This window comes from Hypomesus nipponensis, chromosome 4 (genome assembly GCF_054491055.1).
Source record: "Hypomesus nipponensis isolate SF chromosome 4, ASM5449105v1, whole genome shotgun sequence".
In the NCBI taxonomy this organism is placed as follows: domain Eukaryota; kingdom Metazoa; phylum Chordata; class Actinopteri; order Osmeriformes; family Osmeridae; genus Hypomesus; species Hypomesus nipponensis.
Genome location: NC_140364.1, coordinates 7,734,048 through 7,754,647, shown reverse-complemented (window position 1 = coordinate 7,754,647; position 20,600 = coordinate 7,734,048). Strand labels below are relative to the sequence as shown.

Here is a 20,600-nt window from a genome sequence, read left to right as displayed (position 1 = left end):
CATTGTGCTTTTCTTCATTTGATGTGCTTCATGGAAGTTCCCAGTCTGTGAATTAGGAATGAGGATACCATAGCTTAGCAAAGAGCACATGTCCTACCTGGTGTTTGTGAGTTAAGTATAATATACATTTCACAACAAACAAAGGCAGTTTGCTCTGAGCCTGGTCTATTTCTTTGAGAAATAAAGGAAGTACTGGAAGCGAGCTCAATAGGTTTGAGGAACAATAGAGAACGTGGAAAATAACTGGAAAAACAAGTTAGTAAACTTTACAATTTTCAGTAAAGAGCCAGTGAACACAGCTAAGGTTCCTTGTAGCCTGATGTGTGTGTTGAAGCAGAGTGGTGTAAAAGGGGAATTTGAACCTTCATAGCCTAGTCTAGTCACAATAGCAAAAAACACATTTCGGTACCATATCTAGCTTGTTGCTGAAGTAAAGTCCTTTTAACTTTTATGGCTTTAAGCTCTCCACTGACACACAGTGGCCATGAGGCAGAACAGCAGTATTTGAGTACATTTTTGAAAGATGGTGTCGAATATTCTAATATTTTCCATATATGTTATACCTTTTTTTCTGAATGGCATAAATGGACACCAATCAGGCATCATTGAAGCAACGGATATCCTTCTAGTTGTGTGGTATGAGGAAGAGATAGACCATATGGCAAACACAACAAGTGAACATAATTAGATCAACACAAATCTATGAAAAGAAAATATTTATTGAGAATTCTGAATCCTGGTGACACTGCCACAGTTGCGAATATACCCAGACAAACAGCAATTATACTCTTGATGAATCCTGTTAAGTTTACTGAAAATCAAAATATCTCAAGCGTTCAACTTTTGCAGACACATAAGTACAGGTGGGGGACACATTTAGGGGACCGACCCCTGCAGTGTCACAAACAAAAAGTTCCTACCAATCTAGAAGCTGACTTTCTGTCTTCTAAGTCTTCACATAAATAATCCTATAATGTGGAGGGACACTGTTAAAATCAGTGCAGTTATGGAGAACAAAATGTTCTGTTATTGTAGCATCAGCCCATTAGAACATGGTACAGTTGACATTCTCCCAGGGCTGACAGCAGTATTTTTAGGATGATGTCAACACTAGCTGACACACACAGGAGGAGTTTCTACTAAGCTAAACAAACAAAAAGTTCATTTATCAGTTCCAATGATGCTTTGTATAACTGGTACAATTTCACAGCCCTATTTTACAATTTCTGTAAATTAGATTTCATTTGTGATGTAAATAACTGATACACACAAAAAAAAAAAAAAAAAGCCTGAATGTCACACAAGAATAAAACACCTTGTGAATGTCTGGAAAAAGTCTAGTCTGCACCAATAGTGTGATGATCACTGTAGTGATGCTCATCACAATCATCAAGAGCAAGCAGGTTGCCTCTGTGCATGCCAGCCAGTGTTTGGGCATAGGGAAGGGGACAAAGGAAGTTTATCAACCAGTGGTGAAGCCTTACCATGACCCTTTACCAAACTGTGCCAAAGACAGGACATCAGTACAACTCAGAAAGGAGGGTGGAGAAATTGGCTGGTCTGGCTGGCTAATGTGGCCCAGAATGGACAGAGACTAGCAGCAGTGCAATAGCCAATCATCAAATATACTTCCTCTATATCGCCTCTTCCTGTTTTTGGCACTGTTGAGTTTGGTAAGGTAGATGCATGGATTTCTTATGTACGTACGTGTATGTGTGTGTGTGTGTGTGTCTGTGTGTGTGTTAGTGGGAGAAATAACAGCTGTGCGTCCCGCTTTGCTCACACTGAACTCTTATAAACATTGTTCTCAAACGTCCTAATCTAAACCCAAATAATACAGTCTTCTGATTGAGGAGGAGGGGCATCCATGTGGAGCTACGTTAAGATGACCCCTCCTCTCCTTTCTATCCCCCCAACCCTCTCTCCCCATTCCCCTCCTCTCTTGGCTTCAGCGGATGGCCTTGACTGGACTCTTGAAGCTGGAGGCAGCCTGCAGCTGCAACTGGTAGGCCATGGGGTGGATCTTGAATCCGTACAACCTAAAGCGGATATCAGAGGAGAAGTCATTCAGTCAATAGGAGGAGGATGAAAAGGTGAACAGATCGTCCACTGAAGAGATACAATAAAACAAATGTGTTAATTATGTGGGGGTTCTCATGTATTCACGTACTAAAAGGTTAATGTTACATGAATCTCAAATTCAGGAGCAATTTAGGAACAAGTAGTGTTTCTTAAGAGCTGTTTAAGAGCGCCGTCTGTGTTTAAGATGGCAGCACCGTACCTGGGCACAAACTGGTTGGCGGGCCTCTTGGGGCGGTACTCAGGATGCACCATAAACAGCATGTGGGGGAAACCGGTGCCAAAGTAGGCCCCGTCTGTGTGGTGGTGCCTGGAAGACTTGGGAGTGTACACATCCATGCACTTAGGACAGTACAGCTTTACCATAGCCTCCCCTGGAATGTCTGACAGGCCTGGAGAGTGAGGATGACAATAGGATTGTACTAGAACACCAGTTTCTACTTTTATAACAACAGGAAGATGAAAGTCGAAGACTACAGGGTCAGACGTGCATAAAACCTAATTACTTTTGTTATTCAAAACAGTATGCAAATGACAATGAAAATTAGCTGGCTATAAGCATGTGCATCAAGTAAAAGTAAAGCCACCAAAGTGCACCACACCCCACTAGTAATACACACCTATGGGCAGCATGGGCTGGTTCTCACAATACACACGTGGGCAATAGCCAAAGTCCCCCTGTTGGTACTTCTCCAGCTGAAAGAGTGAGATTCCACTTAAATCCACATTCCCGGTACGGGTTATGAAATGAATAGGGAATGTTGTCAAGCGAAAATCTGACCATCTGAGCGATGCCTCTGTTGGTGAGGATGTAGCGGGCGTGGATCAGACCGTACAGCATCTCAGCTGCCTGCTCAATCAAGTCACTTTGGTTTGGGTTGTCCTCCAACTCCTCGTCTGTGAGAGGCAAAGGACAGATCGAGGGGAGAGGAAATGTCTGGCAACTTAGTATGAATAAACACAACAAATATCTTTCACATACTATAGGATGCATGAATACATCAACATTTTGTTTCATGGATTTTTACTACAAGGTACTCAAAGAGGTATTCCTTTCTTAGGTGTGCTATAGTCAGTTATAGTAGTATACAAACACTAAAGCAGTAGAATACTTGGTGTGGCCACTGACCTGGCTCTAAGTCCAGGATCATGTCCAGGGCCTGGCGGTAGTGAGGAACCTGCTCATTAAGTCCAGTCAGGTTGAACTTATCTTGAATGTAGTCCTCGTCCACCTGTCACGGAAGTAAAAGTAAGATCACTGCTGTGTGAGAGATATAGTATGTACATTAACCAGAAACGAGCTGTTTCTGAGACGTGTGTTTGCATTTCCAATCAAGGGCACAAGAGACAAAGCACTCAACATTTTTGGCTGTCCCTGGCTATGGTCGTGGATTGAAGAGAAGGGCATGGTAAATGCGTTGTCCGGTTGTGTTTTTTATGACATACCTCACAAAAAAACTCGTTTCCCCTTAATCCACAGAACCAGGAGATCCATGACACTTCCTCGGAGCTACTCATCTCGAAACACTGCGGGACGAACGCAAGACAAGTCAATGAGCCATATTTTAACGAGTACACTGGTACAATTGTATCTGTAGCATTTTGTGTCGGGATTGGGTAGCTAATGCCATAATTTAATTTCACTTACATCAAGTGAAAGTTAAACTATTGATTGTCTCATGCCGGCAGCAAGCTTGACATAGTTCTTTGCTAGCTTTCAGAATAAGCTAACAACAGTAGTAGGCAAGCTAACGTTAGCAAATTAATAAGAACTGCCAACAGAATGTCTTCCAAATGACAAAGAACGTTGTAGTTATTACCCTCTAATAACCTTACAAACTCATCGCAGAGCCACAGTGTTGATATAATTTTTTTTTAAAGCATGAATCTAAATGCACATAAAATACCTTTAGCTAAGCTAACGCTGCTAAGCCCCGATGTGAAATTCAATATGGCGCTTCGTTGAACTAGGCCGCATGAAATTTGATCTATTTTGTTGTCGGCATTGGTTTCCTCATATAGATACAAAAACACGAGTGAATTAAACAGCTTACCCCCTCCTAAACGTTTTTCAATCCAATAAAATATAAAAATTCAAATGTGTTAAGTTATAGGTAGCCAAATCGTAAACGAAATTGACACAGTCCCTCTACGATTACTCTGCAGATAGGCGTTTCGCTGCTAGCAGCCAGTTAGCGAACTCGTAAAGTGATGACGTTCAAATTCAGAGACAAACTACAGTAGACGTAGGAAAGGGAGTATGGGTTTTGTAGTTTGTATGGTGAGCTACCAATGCAACTTCAACGGCCTTGTGCCTGGGCTATGCGTCAGTGAGTAAAATTGAAAAACGTTTGCTTCAACTATAGATTTTTTTTATTTGATCATAAATTCAGACATAAGAGATATCTCCATTAAAACAAAAGAAGTTTATTTAACTTTTTTTTCCTCTGTATAATTTTATTATAATAAGACACTTCTCTGCTTGTACATTGCTCCCTTGAACTTAAAAAATGGCAACATTTGTTGGTGGGAATGTAAGTTGGGGTAGACAAAACTTAGATACATACCAATATACATACATGTGTGTATATTACGGTTCCATTAATAAACCATAAATGCTAATCAGCTTGAACCACTCCAGGTACCTTGGTAATGCTGGAAATATAGTACAATCTTTGAATATTTAAGGAATACACTTTTTTTTCATTAAACATGGGTACATATATGAGAGCACACCACTGTTGAGAAGTTCAGAAAAAAATGGAGGGCTTTTCAGAGCCTGTGTCAGGTGTATCGCTACCAATGTATTGCAGGCAAGGCAGGCTGCACCCATACATGTGTTCATGCTTCGTGGAAGTTTTAGGGGAAAGGGGATAAAAACCCCACTTCATTGACTTACTTTTTGCATATGCTAGAAATGTAAATGCGCTGAGATGGAAAACAGGAAAAGTTTTCCCCTGCGTGTACTTCACTTGGATAAACAAATTTAAATATTCTTGAATGCATGTAAGAACATGTAGAATATTCGTAATATCTGTTCAAACCAAGTGTGCACAAACAAGGCAAGAGTGTTTGCCATCCACATTGCCCTCTCTCCACCCCTCAGTTTTTGTAGACACCAGAAAAAGCACACAGACAGATCATACTCAATCAAAAGCCCTATTCACATCCCAAAGCTAGTCTTGAAAACTGTGGCCGTCGGTTAACAAACAAACCCCAACTTACAGCAGTGAAATGTATGCAGATGAAAAAAGAAAACATTTAAAATTGATCTAGTTCAACTGATGTTGCCTTCACTATCAAATCAAGCAGTGTGCCATCTCGTGAGTTGTGTGACAACACCCGTGTGCATCAAGCTTGGATACAAAAGGATTTCCTGTAATACTCTTGGATAGCTTTTGTTCCTTGCAGATGATGTTTGGAAATATGGTTCATGTTGGGTGGGTGGCAGCATCAGCTCCTCTATGCCACCCCTCCTTCCAAGTTCAGTATTCAGTTCAATAGAGAGCTTTTGTGTCGACTCAGCACTTAAACGGTCATCTTGAAGTAATGTGCGCTTTGAAAATACTTCCCCCAAATGTGGAGCTTGCCTGTCCCGCTTTCTCTGAGGAGTCACAGACACAGCACAATGTGGATGTGTCTGAGAAGTGAACATGCCTGCAAGTAGTGGAACAGCAGAGCAGATTGAATAGTACAATAGAAGTACAATACTCAGGCAGCAGATTCTGCTGCCGCATCGTGTGTAACTTGGCTCATTAAATAAACAAACACCAACCAGGTCTTTATACTATATAGGAGTGCTTAAAGTGGACACTTCTCTACTGAAGCAAAAAAATATTTCCTGAACAGTAAATAGTGAAGCCAAACATTTTGTATTTACTTATTTCGTCATGACATCATATCAAACTTATTTTGCTTCAATTGGTGGTGGTGGGGGGGGGGGGGGGGGGGGAGGAGTTGGAAATGGTAGTCAAGAGGCAATGGTTTCTAAAATAAAGCATTCAAGCTATCAATTCAGTCTTGATAAGGGGTAAACAACAAACTTGAAAGTGAACAAGAGGAAAAACGTCTTTTGGGGGAAAAAAACTCTCCATTTGCAGTGTGAGGATCCTGCTGCAGGTTGAGAGGATGCTACGATGAGGCTAAGAGAGACTTTGTATAACAGGACCCAAAGCAAAAAATACTCAGCAGAGGTCTAGTCAACAAAAAGGAAAATAAGAATCACACGGTCTATTTCTGAACAAGCAGCAAAGACATTGATAGAGATGAGATTGATGAGTGTGAGTGAGCAGTAGTACTTTAAAAGGATCTTGTCACAGTAATCAGATGTACTTCTTGTCAGGAGCAAAAAACTCAGAGGGAGGTGGGGAGATTGTATAAAAAGGGATTTTAATGACCTGCGTTGCAGAAGAAAAAAAAAATACACACCCCTAACTTTTTTATAAGGGAAGGAGGCTGAACCAAAACAGACAAATGAGAAAAAGGAAAAAAAACAGCAAGAAAAGAAAGAAAAATATATAGTATGGTACAATTGTTCTCATTGAAAGAACCTACCCTCCTCACCGGCCACAGGAGCCAGCTGCTGCACAACAGCCCACCTGATACCACCCCAGCCCAAAGCGTGGTATACACACACACAAATATAAAAATCTGCCATCTCTTAGTTTGCCAATTCAACCAACACATTTTCATGTCACACTGTCTGCAAAAATGTTGACTGGTGGATGTCTATGTCATTTTGTGCTTGTAGATGGATGTGTTCTCGAATGCTGTCAGTCCCGAAAAAAGGTTCAAAACAAACCCTGGTGCCTGTAGAATCTAGAAGTGAGATGTAAGGGTGGGGGTGACTGAATGGAGGGGGGTCTAACGGAGCAAAGAAAGGGTTTACAATAACGGACGGTAGACAGCAGATAGGAGGGGGGGGCTAACGTGAATGTGTACACTGTCTCCCTCACTAGGTGTAGTACATTAACGTGCTAATGTTAGGAGGGTATGAGATAAGAGATGAAAGATGATAAAGAAAACGTTAAAAATAAGTTGGGGGTTGGGTTGGATGCTCAATGTTTCCAGATCTTCCATCACTTCCTGTTCTTGGGGGAAGGCCAGTTGCCACGCCTCTCTCCCCGGTTGCCTCCTCCGTTGCCTGCTCCTCCTCCTCCTCCTCCACCCCCACCAGGCGGGCCTCGCGGACCCCTTCCTCCTCCTCCACCTCCTCCTCCTCCACCTCCTCCTCCTGTGTTCACCCTGCGGTTCTGACGCTCCATCCCGGGGCGCTGGCTAGAGAAGCTTCTCTTGTTCGCCGCAGACTCCTTCGCCGTCATCTCTCGTTCGCCCACACCCCCTCCCCCTCCTCTGCCTGTCGGGTGGTGGTGGTGGTGAGAGGAGTACGACTTCCCTCCTCCGGCCTCTCTCTCGCGGAACTCGGTGAAGTCGCTGCTCTCGGAGGCCGTCTCCCACTCCTCGTTGGCCTGGTCCGAGTTATGGTTGGAGAAGTCCGGGGATTTGGCGCCCCCTACAGGATTATGGTTGTGGTGGTGCTGAGATTGAGGCTGTCCAGCATTGCCCTGGTTGTAGTGATGGTGGTGATGGCTGTTCAAATTCACATTAGCACTGCCAAGATGGCCACTGGCGCTGTTGTTTGTAGTCGTTGTGGCGTTGTGGTTAGCGTTCTGGGCGTTCCCAGTTGCGGGAGCTGTGTTGGGGACACAGTCTGTATCCTGAACAGAATTCTGGGAAGGTGAGGAGGGTCTCCCTCCACCAATGACCCCGACGCCCCCGTTGATGCGAGCGGCGTTCTCTCGTTCCTTCAGCCGGCGGAAGCGCGGCGGCTTATCCTGCTGATGCTGAGAGCGCCCGTGGCGCCGGCGACGAGGCGGGCGCTCAAAGCCCCTGGGAGGAAAGCCACGCCCCTCTGAGCCCGACAGAGGAAGCGGAAGGGGGCCGCTGGAAGGTGAGGTGGAGTTGGTTGAGGACTGCTGGGTCCCGATGCCCCCGTTCTCAGCGGAACCCTGTGGGGCTGGAGCAGGGGCAGCAGGGGCAGACTGGGACTGTGGAGGGTTGGCTCCCTGGCTCTGGGCCTGGCTTCCATCAGTTGCCTTCTCCTTCTTGTCCCCGCTACTCCCTCGGCCCGGCTCCTTGGGGGCGGAGGACTGAGATGGTGCCTGCTGCTTTCGCACCGAGGCCGACGGCTTCGAAGACCAGCCCTGGGAGGCGGAGCCTGGCCCTGACCTGTGACCTCCGGCCATACCTCCTCCCCCTCCCCCGCTCCTGTAGATCCCTCCTCCTCCACCGCCTCCGCCCCGGCCCCTCCTGGAGGGCACTCCCCTGGGGGTGAACACCCTGGCCTGGGAGCCCCTAGCTGGGCCGGAGGAGCCGCCGCCAGCGGGGATGCTGTCGGAGCCGTTCTTGGTGCTGGGCTTGCGGTCCTCCTTGTCAGACTGGGCAAGGTCGCTGGCTGCACTCTCGCTGCCCGTCTCCGAGCCCCTCTGCCTCCTCCTTTTGGGGATCTCTTCGTACTCGGAGCCCTCGCTGCGCGTCTCACTGCGGTTCCTGGCGCGCACCGGGTTGGGCTGTGACCGCTCCTGGCCGTGCCGCCCCCCCGAAGTCTCACCTTTAAACTCCTGGTGGTAGCCAGCGCCCACGGAGGGCCGGTAGTCCCGGCTGCTACGGCCGCCGCCCCTGCCTCGGGCGCTGCCGCTCCCGCCGGGCGCGCCGGCCGTGTACGTCCCGCGGTAACCTCGCCCGCGGCCATAAAACTCGCCCCCGCGGCCACGGCTGGCTCGGCTGCCCCTGGCGGAGTAGGATGCCGCCCCGCCCCTCTCGAAGGAGCGCTCCCTCTCCCTCCTGGAGGGGGGGCCCGTGTACCCTGAGGAGGGGGCAGGGTTGTCCCCGTCTTTGGGCCCTCTTCCTGGTCCTCCGCCTCCTGCGGGCCGGTCCTTCCCGCCGTTGCGTGGCTTGACGGTCTGCGCCGCGTCATCTTTCCCAGACAGAGCAGAGGATTGTGGGCCTGAGGAGGCATCCTGCTTAGCCGACGGTGGCTGGCTGCTGTCCTGCTCCTTGTCCTTCCCAGATCCCCCCGCGTTGGGCTTCTCTCCTCCTTCACCCTCTCCGCCCTCTCTCTTCATCTCCTTCAGCACAGGCCTCTTAATGGGCCCCGCCCTCTTGTTGGCATTGCCGCCCCCCGACTGGCTGGAGGGTTTGTGGTCGGACGAGGGATTGGCTGAATCCTCCCCTCGGGCGTTCCCACCCACTGCAGCGTTGGCCCTCCTGCTGTGAGAAGAGCCCCCGGGGGTGTTGCTGGAGCCGGGCCTCGGCCCCCACTGGGTCTCAGTCTTCTGCTCCCGTCCTCTCAGGCCCTCTCTGGGCTTGGGGTGGTGGTGCTGCTGCTGCTGCTGGGAGCCCTGCTGCTGGGGCTGGGCCTGGGAGTGGAGCGGGTGCTGGGAGGGGGGTGGAGCGGACGACTGGGAGGAGGACTGAGCGTGCCCGGGGGTGGTTTTGTCCGGCTTGACGCTGCCTCCACTTCCGCCGTGGGTCTCGTGCTCCCTCTGGGTGGGCAGGTGATGCAGGGCCGCCTTGCCGCTGCCGTCCTCCCTGGCCGAGGAGGACGAGGAGGAGGAGGAAGAGCAGGAGGAGGACAGCGACGGCTGCTGAAGCGGAGGGGAGGGGTCACCCTTCTTGGGCTCGCGGCCGTTCTCGGGCTTGTGTGTTTGGAGGTGGAAGTGGGAGGGGTTGTGGGGTGGGTGGCCGTGGTGGTGGTGAAGGTGTGAGTTGCTCTCCAGGGGGGAGAGGTCGGCGCGCCCGTTGCGGTCGTAGTGGGTGCCCCAGATCTGGCCCTGCTGGCCTCCCCTGGGGGGGCCCTCGTCCTGGTGGCTGAAGCCCCCCCCACTGCCTCTTTGCTGCTGGTGGGGGGGCATTCGGGTGCCACTGTCAGGAAAGTTGCTGTAGTTACCCCGGCCACCCATGAAGGACTGGTGGGGATGGGGGTGGTGGCTGCCACCCTGCCCGCCCACCTGGCTGCCCACCGGGGGTGGGGTCTGGTTGGAGGAGCCGGAGGCTGAGCTGGGCTGCTGGATGGGCCCTGGGCCTCCTTCTCGCATGCGCACCGGAGGGGTGTCACTCCTAGTGAGGGGGACAGGAGAGAGTTGGAGGGAAACCGTGACGTGTATTAAAAAAAAATATATATTTATCTAAAAACACAGAATGACAGCAAACAGATCTATACCTGGGCCCCTTGCTCATGTCTTCATCCTCCTGCTTCTGCCTGAGGGGGGAGCTGAGTCCACGACCCTCCACCCCCCCAGCGAACACCTCTGGACCCCAGGCCAGCTTCGGGTCCATGGGGGGAGTCCCTCTGTGCGGGTGTCCAGGGTGCTGCTGCCTGTCGAAGGGATCTGAACCAGAGCCCCCTGAATCAGACCTCTCCCGCCCCATCATACCTGCAACGCAGAGACAGGTTACAATGCTAGGAAAACAGGTACACACCGTCAGCAATTGTCTTGTCATCAGTAAGGCCTATTTAACTAGCTCCCTGGTGGTGTAAGTTGGCCACAGAAATGACCCCAGTAGACCCACCTGAGGGGTGCATGTTGGTGGAGTAGTAGTCCATGGGTGGGGGGCGGCCCTGCATCATACGGGGGTCCATGTAGGGCATCATCATCCAGCGGGGGTCAAAGTTCATGGCCAGCGGTGGGGGGCGCCCCATGGAGCCTGGCTGGTAGAGGGGGGACTGCTTGGGGCAGGGCTGGGGCGTGGAGCCTGGGGAGGGCCCCTGGGGGGCCGGGGGCTGGGGAGGCAGCGGGCCCTGCTGGCTCACCTGGCTGTGCTGCTGCTGCTGCTGCTGCTGCCACTGCTGCTGCTGTTTTAGGAGCTGCTCCTGCACGCACACACACACACACATCACATTATTATTCATTTAGCAGGCGCTTTTTTCCAAAGTAACGAACAAATTCTGCAGGTGTATAATTCCACAATATCTCAGAGGATGATTATTTGTATTGAGTGTGGAACAAATCCATTTTGAGATAACACCTTCTGTAAATCACACAAAGACCACCAAGCCTGCAATGCAGTGCGGTTGTGTGGGGACTATTCTGGTAAAACATTGATTTGTTGTTATTGATCAGAGCATGAAGCCATTCCAGTCTGGGACCGAGTATGAACGCCAGGAGGCTCTGAAGAACGACAACACAGCCAATGAGAGGGGACAATATCCCAAACATCTCTGAAAAACCCACCAAGCTGCGCTCACAATGACTCAGTAAGGCCAATGAAGGTAAAGGGTGTGGGTGTGAAATGACCAGAAGAAGACTGAGCTGAACTGCTAAGCAACCAGCTGGAATGAGAACTTCCTCCTCACCTGCTGCTGCCTCTGGAAGCGAGGGGGCAAGGACTTCTGGTACTTGGAGTAGCCCTGGGCAGGAAGCCCGCTGGCCTGGCGACCAGCTCCTCCCCCAATACTCTCCACCTTCACTGGGTCCACTCCACCCCCTCCTCCTCCGCTACGTGGGTGAGTGCCACCCGGGGCTTCTTCCTTGCCCTCCCCGGCGATAGGGGCCTCCAGCAGGGGCTGCTGTTGCTGGGGCACTGGGGGCTGGGGACACGGCTGGGTGTCTGGAAGAGGCGGAGCAGAACAATGGTAGTTCATAGCGACGCTCAAATACAAGGGGGGTTGTCAAGCAACGGAAAAGATCACATGGGCAGTGCGGAGGGGTGTGAGGTCAGTGGCGGGGGGGGGCACTCTTTCAGGGCTCACCAGTGTTGGAGTCATAGCTGCTGTTGCTGTTCGCCCTCTGTCTATCCCCGCCGGGCCCTGCTCCGGGCTGAACGTACAGCAAGGGGGACTCCTCGGGGTCCACGCAGGGGGACGGCGGCTGGCTGATGTTGGGGGAGGAGGCGGAGGCCGACAGGGAGGGGCTGGGGCTGCCCGCCGTGGCGACGGTGGAGCTGCCGTCCAGGCTGGGGGGCTTGCTGCTGCCGCCCCCCAGGTGCTGCTTCTCGTCCAGCCTCTTGAGCTTCTCGGCGCACGCCGCGCGCCTCTCCTCCTCCATCCGGCGCTCCTCCTCCTCCCGGCGGCGGCGGGCTCGCTCCACGGCGGCGGAGATCTCCGTGGAGGACTGCTTCCTCCTCTGGCGCCACGTCTCGTCCTCGTCTTCGCCCGGGGGCGGGGCCAGCAGGCCCGCCTGGGGAGGAGGCGTGGGGCCTCCTGCCTGGGGCGGTGCTTGTTGCTGGGGAGGGGCGGACTTCCCTGCGGGCAGGGCGGCAGGGCCGGAGCCTGCGACTGGGCCAGCCTGGTTATGAGGGCGGTCCTGAGACACACAAACACGTCAGGAAAGGCAACAGGGAAACACCGAGCTGCACTAGCATCAATCCCTCTCTTTGTGTGACGACGACTGAGAAAACAGCGAGTGGGCAACGAGAGAAACGTAAAGCAACGGACGGTCATGTCATGAGAGGAATGCATCACGAACGAACACCGTATGGATGGGTGCATGTCTACCAGGCCCTGGCCCCCAGATACCTGTCGGTAGTAGGAGTAGGGCCCCTGTCCGAGGAGAGGCCCTGGTGGGGGGGAGGGCTGCTCCCGGGGGCCACCCAGCCCAAGCCTACGTCCCTGTATACAGGCAGGCACACAGCAGTTAGCCAGGCTATATATGCAGGTTCCACACCACACATACCTCATTACTACCCCCGCTTCTCCTCTCCTCACCCTGACTTGATTGCGTTTTTTTGTTTGTTGTTGCTGTTGTTTTTTACCCTATCGAGTGTTCCATCTTTCCTGGGCGCGTTTAAGCAGCCTCTCAAAAAAGGCCCCGTGTAGTCAGTGGAGGGGTGTACCTGGTAAGAGGTGGGGGCACTTCCCTGGCCCCCCCAGCCACTGCCCCCCTCCTCGGCCCATCCTGGCTTGCTGGAGGGGGGCGGGGGGCCGTCGGTGGTGGGAGGGGTGCGGCGACTGTCACCCCCGCTGTCGGAGGCTCGAGAGCGGGAGCCTGGAGCAGGGCCGTCCTGGGCCCTCTGCTGGTCCCTGTGGGCGAGGACAGGAAGGGGGAGGAGGGAAGGGCACGTGTCAATAGAACAGCCATTAAGAGATGAGTAATTCTTTCCAAGCACACGTCCCAACATGCCTCTCTGACCAGGCTCCGCCTCCTTACCGCGCTCCGTTCTTGCTCTCGCTCCTCTCCTCGTCCCCCTCGTCCTCCCCTTCGTCGTCGCTGAACTTCAGCTTGGCCGAGTAGTCGATCTCCTCGTGAGCGCCTGCGGACGGGTCCAGAGTGGGGCCGCGTTATGCCACAAGCCAGCACGACGCGCCATTGTACCATGGCGACACGCTCACGCAACGCCAGCGGCACCAGAAGGACATTCAACAATGCATGCTCTTCATCTCTTCCCTCCCCCTCCTCCCACTGTAACAAACCTGATCCTTGTCCCCTCCCCCCCCTCCCCCTCCCCCGGAGCTGCATGTAGACGACGCAGTGGAAGCTCTTTGGCTTGGCAGCAGGAAATCTGATAGCTAGGCTGCATACAGGAGGCACTTGTTGGCAAACATCACTCTCACTCTCCTCTACATCCATCATCTACTGAATCATTCAGGCGCAGCAGCACTAAAACAGCACCAGCACGATTAACAGAGATCAACTTTAATCAACCTCCCTCTCAGCAAAAATAGATGGGGTTTTCTGACAGCATCTCAAAGACAAGAGGATATTAAGGTTTCTATATGTAAGCTGTAGCTTTTTTGGCATCCATTTAGCCTTCTCTTATATGATATAGAACCATAAAGTGAGGGCCCTTTCGACTTTTGGACTCATCGATGTTGACTGATTGGAGCTCATCACAGGTGACCCACCTGCCCAGCCCTCGTCTCCATCATGGTCCAGCTCGTCCAGCTCCTTCAGGTCGTCCTGCTTCAGGATGGAGGGACGCTTCACCACCTCTCCCCCGCCACGCGGCCCACCCTGGGGCCTCCCGTCTTGGCCGCCCTGGGAACGAGCGAACCTGGAGGGGGACAGGAGGATGGCAAATATGCTAAGTTAAGCTGTTCTACATAATGACATAATGGCCCTGTGCGTTCAGTTAAAAACCTTCACCTGGTGTTTTTATTTATTTATTTATTTTACAAATGTATAAATGTGCGAGTGTAAAACAGTGTGGGGGGGGGGGGGGGGGGGGGTCTTTGTTCACCTGGGGGCTGCCTCTCCTGGTGGGGGGAACCTGTAGGGCCCCTGGGGGCCGTAGGGAGGCGGGAAGGGCAGGTAGGGAGGGTACATCTGAGAAAGGGACACAGGTTTTGTTAGCGACAAGCTCAGGAGCAGTCAGGATAAGGCTGTGTAGAGCAGTGTAGGCCAGGAGCAGAGCAGAGCAGTGAGTGAAAGGCTGAACAGGCGTTTCACCCAGCACCGCTGCTGCTGCTGCTGCTCTCTCCTGAGGGGAGACACAGGGGAACTACTTGAACTACTTTACAAAAAACATTGACTGACCCTAACCCATTGCTTTTTTCATTATCCTAAAATATGTCAAAAAGAGTCCTGCGAGTCTGTGCAACAATATTTCACCTGACAGTTGCCGGCCCACTTGTGTGTCCCAGGTGTCATATCATACAGATGTGGTGCAGTATTACACAGTGTAGGACTTTCCTCATACTGAGATAACTCTAATGTTTCCTTCTAGCCAACGCCTCCAGATATGAAAAGCGTCACAGTGCATTAAAGGTGGCTTTCTCTAAAACTGTCGTCGACGTGTGAGAACAGATGTCCGAGCTGAGGTGGAGCGCGGGTGGAAGCGGGGCGGACACACTTACGAAGGGGGGCATGATCCCTCGGTAGGCAGGGAAGCCGGGACCCACCGCCGGCTGAGGCAGGGGCAGGGAGGGGCTGCCAGCGGGCGGGTTCCTAGGTGGCACGTGGGACGAGGGATTCTGCTGCTGCTGCTGGAGAGAAGGCGGACCTTGGCCGACCCCTCCGACCGCGGCCCCCTCCATCGCCAAGGCCCCTCCAGCGCCACCCTCCGCTACCCCCTCCCCCGCCAGGGCGGGCGCCAGGGCGCGGCCCCCACCGTCCCGCCAGCTTGTAACGTCTGAGGAGAGAGGGGAGGGGGGAGATGAGGGTAATGAAAGAGGAAGAAAGAGGTCAGTAACCATGTGAGGTCTGTGCTGTGTGACAACAGAAGACACAAAACCCCTTTCTGCCTTGTTAGCCAAGGATGCCCCGACGAATGTATCCAAGGTCTACATTCTGAAGGGGATCACGATGACGGTTACTCACTCGGGGGGCGGAGGCTTGGTCCGGGCCCATACCACTGATCTGCAGTGCCCTGTTCTCTGCCAACCCTGTCCTGGTCGCCAGCCGCCTGCAGGGTGGGAAATTCCTCGCGAGAGAATGGCGACTGTTGGTTTGATCCCTTTCCACCTGAGCCCAGGGAACAGAGGGAGGAGGTTAGCGGGGCGCCATGTGCAGGTCTGGTTTAAGGTGTGCTATCGCCAGACGACCATGTGGCGGGTCACTCTGCTGTGAAGACATGGCCACGGAGAGAGAGAGACACGCACACAAAACAGGGAAGGATAAGAGACACCACTCACCATCTCCTTGTGCTCCAAGTGTAACATTGGCCTGAGCCCAGGACCTTGCCCCTGCGGCCTGGGCTGAAGCCGGGGCCGGAGCCTGAGAGGGACACACAGAACGGCAAGGAGAAAACCATCAGATGGGATAGGATATGGAGGATTGTGGTACGTAGCTCTGCCATCTATACAAGTTGAAATAGACGTGCCTACGGTGAGTGTGTGTGTGTGCGCAGCAGCATTGGTACCTCTGGAGCTGGGGGGGTTCTCGGGCGAGTCGGTTCTGCAGGCGTCTGTGAAACCACAGGCTGCTGCGACTCCGGCTGCGGTGCTGACAATACATCGGTACTGAGGAGAGAGATCAGGAGAGAGTGATCAGGAGAAAGAGTGATCAGGGGAGAGAGAGAGATCAGGAGAGAGAGTGATCAGGAGAGCGACCGTGATCAGGAGAGCGACCGTGATCAGGAGAGCGACCGTGATCAGGAGAGCGACCGTGATCAGGAGAGAGACCGTGATCAGGAGAGAGACCGTGATCAGGAAAGAGACCGTGATCAGGAGAGAGAGAGAGAGTGATCAAGAGAGATATCAGGAAAGAAAGTGAGATCAGGAGAGAGAGAGAGATCAAGAGGGAGAGAGAGATCAGGAGAGAGAGGACCACAACAGATGGGCTGGTGACGAACATCCCAGTCATTCTGACACCTGGATAATTACTGAGCTAAAACGTGTTCCTTCTCTCTATCACACTTTAGCTGCCACATATCCAACGAACAGGACATCTGGAAGGCGGGATTGTTCTTGAGAGTGGCGCACGACACATTTTACATTAAAATGGAGGCTTCTGTACATGGACTACTTGCTTTGCGAAGACATTTTAGCTGACTGGAGACTGCGGTGCTGTTTGTTGGAGGGCAGTGCAGGGCCTCACCTCTTTGGGTCTGCTGGTTCCTGCTTGCTTGCCCATCCTGTGCCGTCTCTGGGAACGAGGGAGACGTTGGGGTCGTTGCCTTTGTTCTCCGCCTTCAGACTGGGCAGGTTGGCAGGGGGGGGCATGCGCCGCGCGGAGGCAACTTTACCAAGAGACTGCAGGCCATGGCGGGGGGGAACTGGTGTGGAGAGCGAGGAAGGGGTGGAAAAGGGAAGGCAGAGACACAACAAGGCGATAAAAGTGAGAGACCGAGATAGATAGGAAGAGAGGAGAGAGATAGAGAGCGGGGGGAAAGCAGGGGGTGGGGTAGAGAAAGAGACCGGAGGGGAAGTCATTAGCAGGGAGCCCAGTGTAACTTGACACCCTGGGGGGGAGGGGGGGGGGACAGAACAGAGAGGAGGGGCATGCCAGCCACAGCAGTGCTCGCTAACAGGCTGCTACCCTACACAATGAGATGCTTCAACAACTCCATACAATTGGAAGAGAATAGCCCAAAGACACCCTCATATCCACTGTTTCCTTTGAATACGTATCTGAGAGGTTTCCCCAGACTAAAATAACGCTGTGAGGAAATGTCTTTCTCTACTCTGATGGAGGATGCTGCTTGACTCATAGGGTAGAGTCTCCAGTGTTTGGGTGGCGGTCTGAACAGTGTAGGCCTATCAGTGTTGAATATCAATCCCTCATTTGTTCCTATGGTCTGAGAGACCTAAACCACACAAGAGCTGGGTGCTACTGCTGTGTGTGTGTGTGTGTGGGTTGGGTGCAGTTTAGAAACAGGGGCTGCTGCTTAGACATGGTGGGGAGCTGCTGAATTAAACATGGAGGGTGAGATCTTGCGCCAGTCAAACTGCTATTACAAGCAGACCTCTGTGTCAGGCCGAGGCCAGGGCCAACGAGCCAGCCAGCCTTTGTGTTGTCCACTCTTGATATAAGCCTATGGCCTCTATGGCTCTCTGTCATTTGAGCCTAGGTCTGCAAACTCAAATGTACTGACGCGTATCCTTTATGTGCATTAATCTTGCGGGGGAAATAAAGATAATCAAAGCAATGCAAAAGCTACCAATGTGGTTGTTCAGTACAATTGAGGTTCTCCATGTTACTCGCTAGTATGACAATCTCAACTCAACTACGTAAACTATGGCCTATGGAATTGAACCCTTTTAAAATACAGAGTTATAATCTACTGTTTTTATTCAACACCATGTCTGCAAATACAAAATATAAATAATAGAATGAATCCATACGTTCAAATCATTGAGACAAATACTGAGAAAAACCTCCTAAACAAATGAAATGGCAATGAGCTTCATCATTCCAGCTTTCCATCCACACCACAACAGATACTCACCAACAGGCTTTTGTGCTTCAAGGCTCTTTCCTTTGTAGGTTTCAAACAGGTTGAGAGATGCATACTTGGTTTTGCCATCCTTCCCCTTTGCAGTTTGCCCAGAGCGCTCTGACATTGCGCTGTCCGCTCATTGAGTATGGTGAGCCCTGAGACTGAGGAGACCGAGAAGAAGCAGTGCGATAAAGAGACATTAGAAATCCGATACCAGACGTACGGTGAAAGTGAGAGTCAACTAAATAGTGGTGTTGAGTTGACAAAGGGTTCTACACAGCGACAGGATTCTCACTCTGCCAGTCTGTAACTTTGCATTTGCTGTGCGCCAGCCAACAGTGTACGTTAGTGCAAGTTGACTTTGTTGTCAATGTGAATCCCCTGGAGGAGGCCCAGTCTTCTGACTGGATGCATGGCTGCTGCTGGGCCAACATCAGAGATCCTTAGCCCCAGCCAGCACTTCCAGCAGGAAATACTGTACTTATAGAAAAGGCAAAGAACCACGGTTGCCATGGAGATACATTATAAATGATTTTCCTCCGTGTCTGCCTTGAAAGGGACTGCCACCATGGCAACACCAGTGTGGATCTTGGTTTACTGCTCACCAATAAAATCCACTGACATCTGTCTGATTCATAAAGATTTGGCTGGCCTTAAGGTCCGCTGCACTGCTTAGCAAAACCCTGTCGACGTTTATTACAAGAGATGACGACCCCCCTCCCCCTCCCCCCATACACACATTTAAATGCCTGTCTTTTTAATTCCGTTTGTGATAAATTAGTCATTTTCATTATGATGGTGATCAATTTTCACTAGCATGACAATGCGTAGCACACAATTTTCCTGAGAGGATGAATGAAGTACTTATGTATCTATCTATCCATCTCTTCCAGGAGTTGAACAAATAAAAATATATTTGCTCAAATTCATTCTCACTGTTGTCACAACAATATGGCAGTTAAGTATTGAGCTGACTGTCAAGTCATTACCTTCATCAACAATGATATCAGGCCTGTTTACATGTGATAGCCTAACCATTTGGCAGACAACAGCAATGTTTGGTAGCTTTAAACCTTGTCTAACCTGTCTAAGCAACAAAGGAACAAGACATAATTTTGAACCACAGTAGAGAGGACGTAAAATAGATAATTACATAACTATCAGACAGAACAAATGAGTTGGAGTCACAATTCCCTACAATAACTGACCAGTAGCAGTTCTCAATATCATAAGAGATTAGATCATTAGGCCGTGGCGTGGCTGGCCAACTACAGCAGCTACGCTACGTGTTGTTTAGGGATTAACAAGGACAGCTAGTAACAAGCCATCAGTGCAATACACCATCACTAGGGCCTTGTGGCTAGCTTACTACAAGAGAACTTCATGGCCATACAGTAAACATTGCATAGCACCAGATCACTATGGTTACCGGTGTTGTACCACTACATCAGTTAAACATACCACACACGCGTTTCGGTGCTACAAAATAACTACTGTGATCATCATCAACCTTGCATCTGCATCAGTTAGACGGCTAGCTCACTAGCTAGCTAAGACGGCCTCCATATTCACGTTGGGAGGGGGACTCGCTGCGTTGTTTCATAATGCGTTTCCAATATCATGCAATGATGATATTAGACGCTACACATTTCTTATCGAATCACTGTGTATAGTGACATTTTTATTTGGATTGAGCAGGTGTATACTCAGTTGGTAATTGTGGAACAAAATAAACAAGAACAGTGTAATTTTAAAAGGAATTATATGGAAAGAACAAAACAAAATGGCGGTGTGGTTGGTAGGCCTGTCCGAATTCAGAGCTCGAACAAACCGGCTAGCTTAGCTTGAACGATAGCTACAGACGCTCAACGTCTGACATGTGAAATTCACAATGTTCACCGACTTATGCCAACTATCGATTCGATGTAATGCAAGCCAAGTTCATATGTTAGCAACATGCCTTTTGGTGGGCATAGATATATAGCTAACCAGAACATACCCTAATGTTCACTGCTCAGCTAACTATTAATACAATTTGCTTGCTAACAGTGTCGAGCCGAGCACTAGCACACGTATGTTAAGGCTAACGTTAGCTAACCTCCAAGCTAGCTATATGTTGATGTCCAACCGTGGCCAAATTATGCATTTTGCTTAACGTTACATAAAAATGCAAAATATTGGTAGCTACTAACCTGGTCTCGTCCCGACTTGTCTCGAGGTTGTATCGCAGAATTATATATTAGTTTAGCACTCACGTTAGCTTTCTGGCTAGCTACAGCTCACGCTGGGTCAGCGAGCTAGTTAGCTACTACTAGCAATGCCCTACTAGCAGGTTAGCTACTACTAGCTACGAGTTTCTAGTTCGTCGGCTAGGCAGCCCAAACTAGAATATAATTATGATGTAAATTTAGGTAGAGAATGCTGGAGACTAATGTGTGTAAATCGGCTTACTTGTACTCCTTTTCTTTTTCCAAAAAACAAATGAAAAAGGAAAAAGAAAAATATTACAGAGGGCTTGATCCGTCACTACAAGAGCCGTCAACGGCTACTAGCGACGGCAGTGCAGAGGGGGGTGGAGGGCACGCAAAGAAGGCGGAGCAGAATTATCATAAGGAGTTCCGATTCCGATTTTCGTCCAATCAGCCCAAATATTCAGATTTTCTTCTCCCAATAGTTTCTCTTTAAATCACGCAGTTTTTTTATGT

The 20,600-nt window shown here is 50.8% G+C and overlaps 2 protein-coding genes across 7 annotated transcripts; both read right to left on the bottom strand.

Annotated features, from left to right (window-relative positions):
• Positions 1-701: 701 nt before the first annotated feature.
• Positions 702-4,295, bottom strand: csnk2b (casein kinase 2, beta polypeptide). Of its 2 annotated transcripts, none has more exons than XM_084696116.1 (7): positions 4,134-4,295; positions 3,526-3,606; positions 3,209-3,311; positions 2,861-2,976; positions 2,700-2,775; positions 2,282-2,471; positions 702-2,039 (listed from the first exon to the last, which is right to left on the bottom strand). In XM_084696116.1, the coding sequence occupies exons 2-7, from the start codon at positions 3,595-3,597 to the stop codon at positions 1,949-1,951; spliced, it is 648 nt and encodes a 215-aa protein (XP_084552242.1). In that variant the 5' UTR covers positions 3,598-3,606; positions 4,134-4,295; the 3' UTR covers positions 702-1,948. The 2 variants fall into 2 exon arrangements, with proteins under 2 accessions (XP_084552242.1, XP_084552244.1); XM_084696118.1 differs by lacking the exon at positions 4,134-4,295 and adding an exon at positions 3,987-4,128.
• Positions 4,296-6,449: 2,154 nt separating this feature from the next.
• Positions 6,450-20,474, bottom strand: prrc2a (proline-rich coiled-coil 2A). Of its 5 annotated transcripts, none has more exons than XM_084696113.1 (18): positions 20,347-20,459; positions 20,088-20,107; positions 17,905-18,056; positions 16,554-16,731; positions 15,877-15,976; positions 15,650-15,731; positions 15,336-15,479; positions 14,873-15,147; positions 14,257-14,342; positions 13,922-14,070; positions 13,227-13,329; positions 12,913-13,099; positions 12,596-12,688; positions 11,831-12,383; positions 11,435-11,688; positions 10,651-10,951; positions 10,301-10,514; positions 6,450-10,197 (listed from the first exon to the last, which is right to left on the bottom strand). In XM_084696113.1, exons 3-18 carry the CDS (start codon positions 18,017-18,019, stop codon positions 7,158-7,160), a joined length of 5,874 nt encoding a protein of 1,957 aa, XP_084552239.1. In that variant the 5' UTR covers positions 18,020-18,056; positions 20,088-20,107; positions 20,347-20,459; the 3' UTR covers positions 6,450-7,157. The 5 variants fall into 5 exon arrangements, with proteins under 5 accessions (XP_084552239.1, XP_084552240.1, XP_084552238.1 ...); XM_084696114.1 differs by having other exon boundaries at positions 20,088-20,102; positions 20,347-20,452; XM_084696112.1 differs by lacking the exon at positions 20,088-20,107 and having other exon boundaries at positions 20,347-20,474.
• Between the last annotated feature and the right edge of the window lie 126 nt (positions 20,475-20,600).

Coding starts and splice junctions, on each gene's coding strand:
- csnk2b (XM_084696116.1), bottom strand. CDS start 3,597: ATGAGTAGCTCCGAGGAAGTGTCATGGATCTCCTGGTTCTGTGGATTA. Junction 2,977..3,208: donor GATCCTGGACTTAGAGCCAG/GTCAGTGGCCAC, acceptor TGCCTCTCACAG/ACGAGGAGTTGGAGGACAAC. Junction 2,776..2,860: donor ACAGAGGCATCGCTCAGATG/GTCAGATTTTCG, acceptor TCACTCTTTCAG/CTGGAGAAGTACCAACAGGG.
- prrc2a (XM_084696112.1), bottom strand. CDS start 18,019: ATGTCAGAGCGCTCTGGGCAAACTGCAAAGGGGAAGGATGGCAAAACC. Junction 15,480..15,649: donor ACTTGGAGCACAAGGAGATG/GTGAGTGGTGTC, acceptor CCCTGGGCTCAG/GTGGAAAGGGATCAAACCAA. Junction 10,952..11,434: donor GCTTCCAGAGGCAGCAGCAG/GTGAGGAGGAAG, acceptor GTGTGCGTGCAG/GAGCAGCTCCTAAAACAGCA.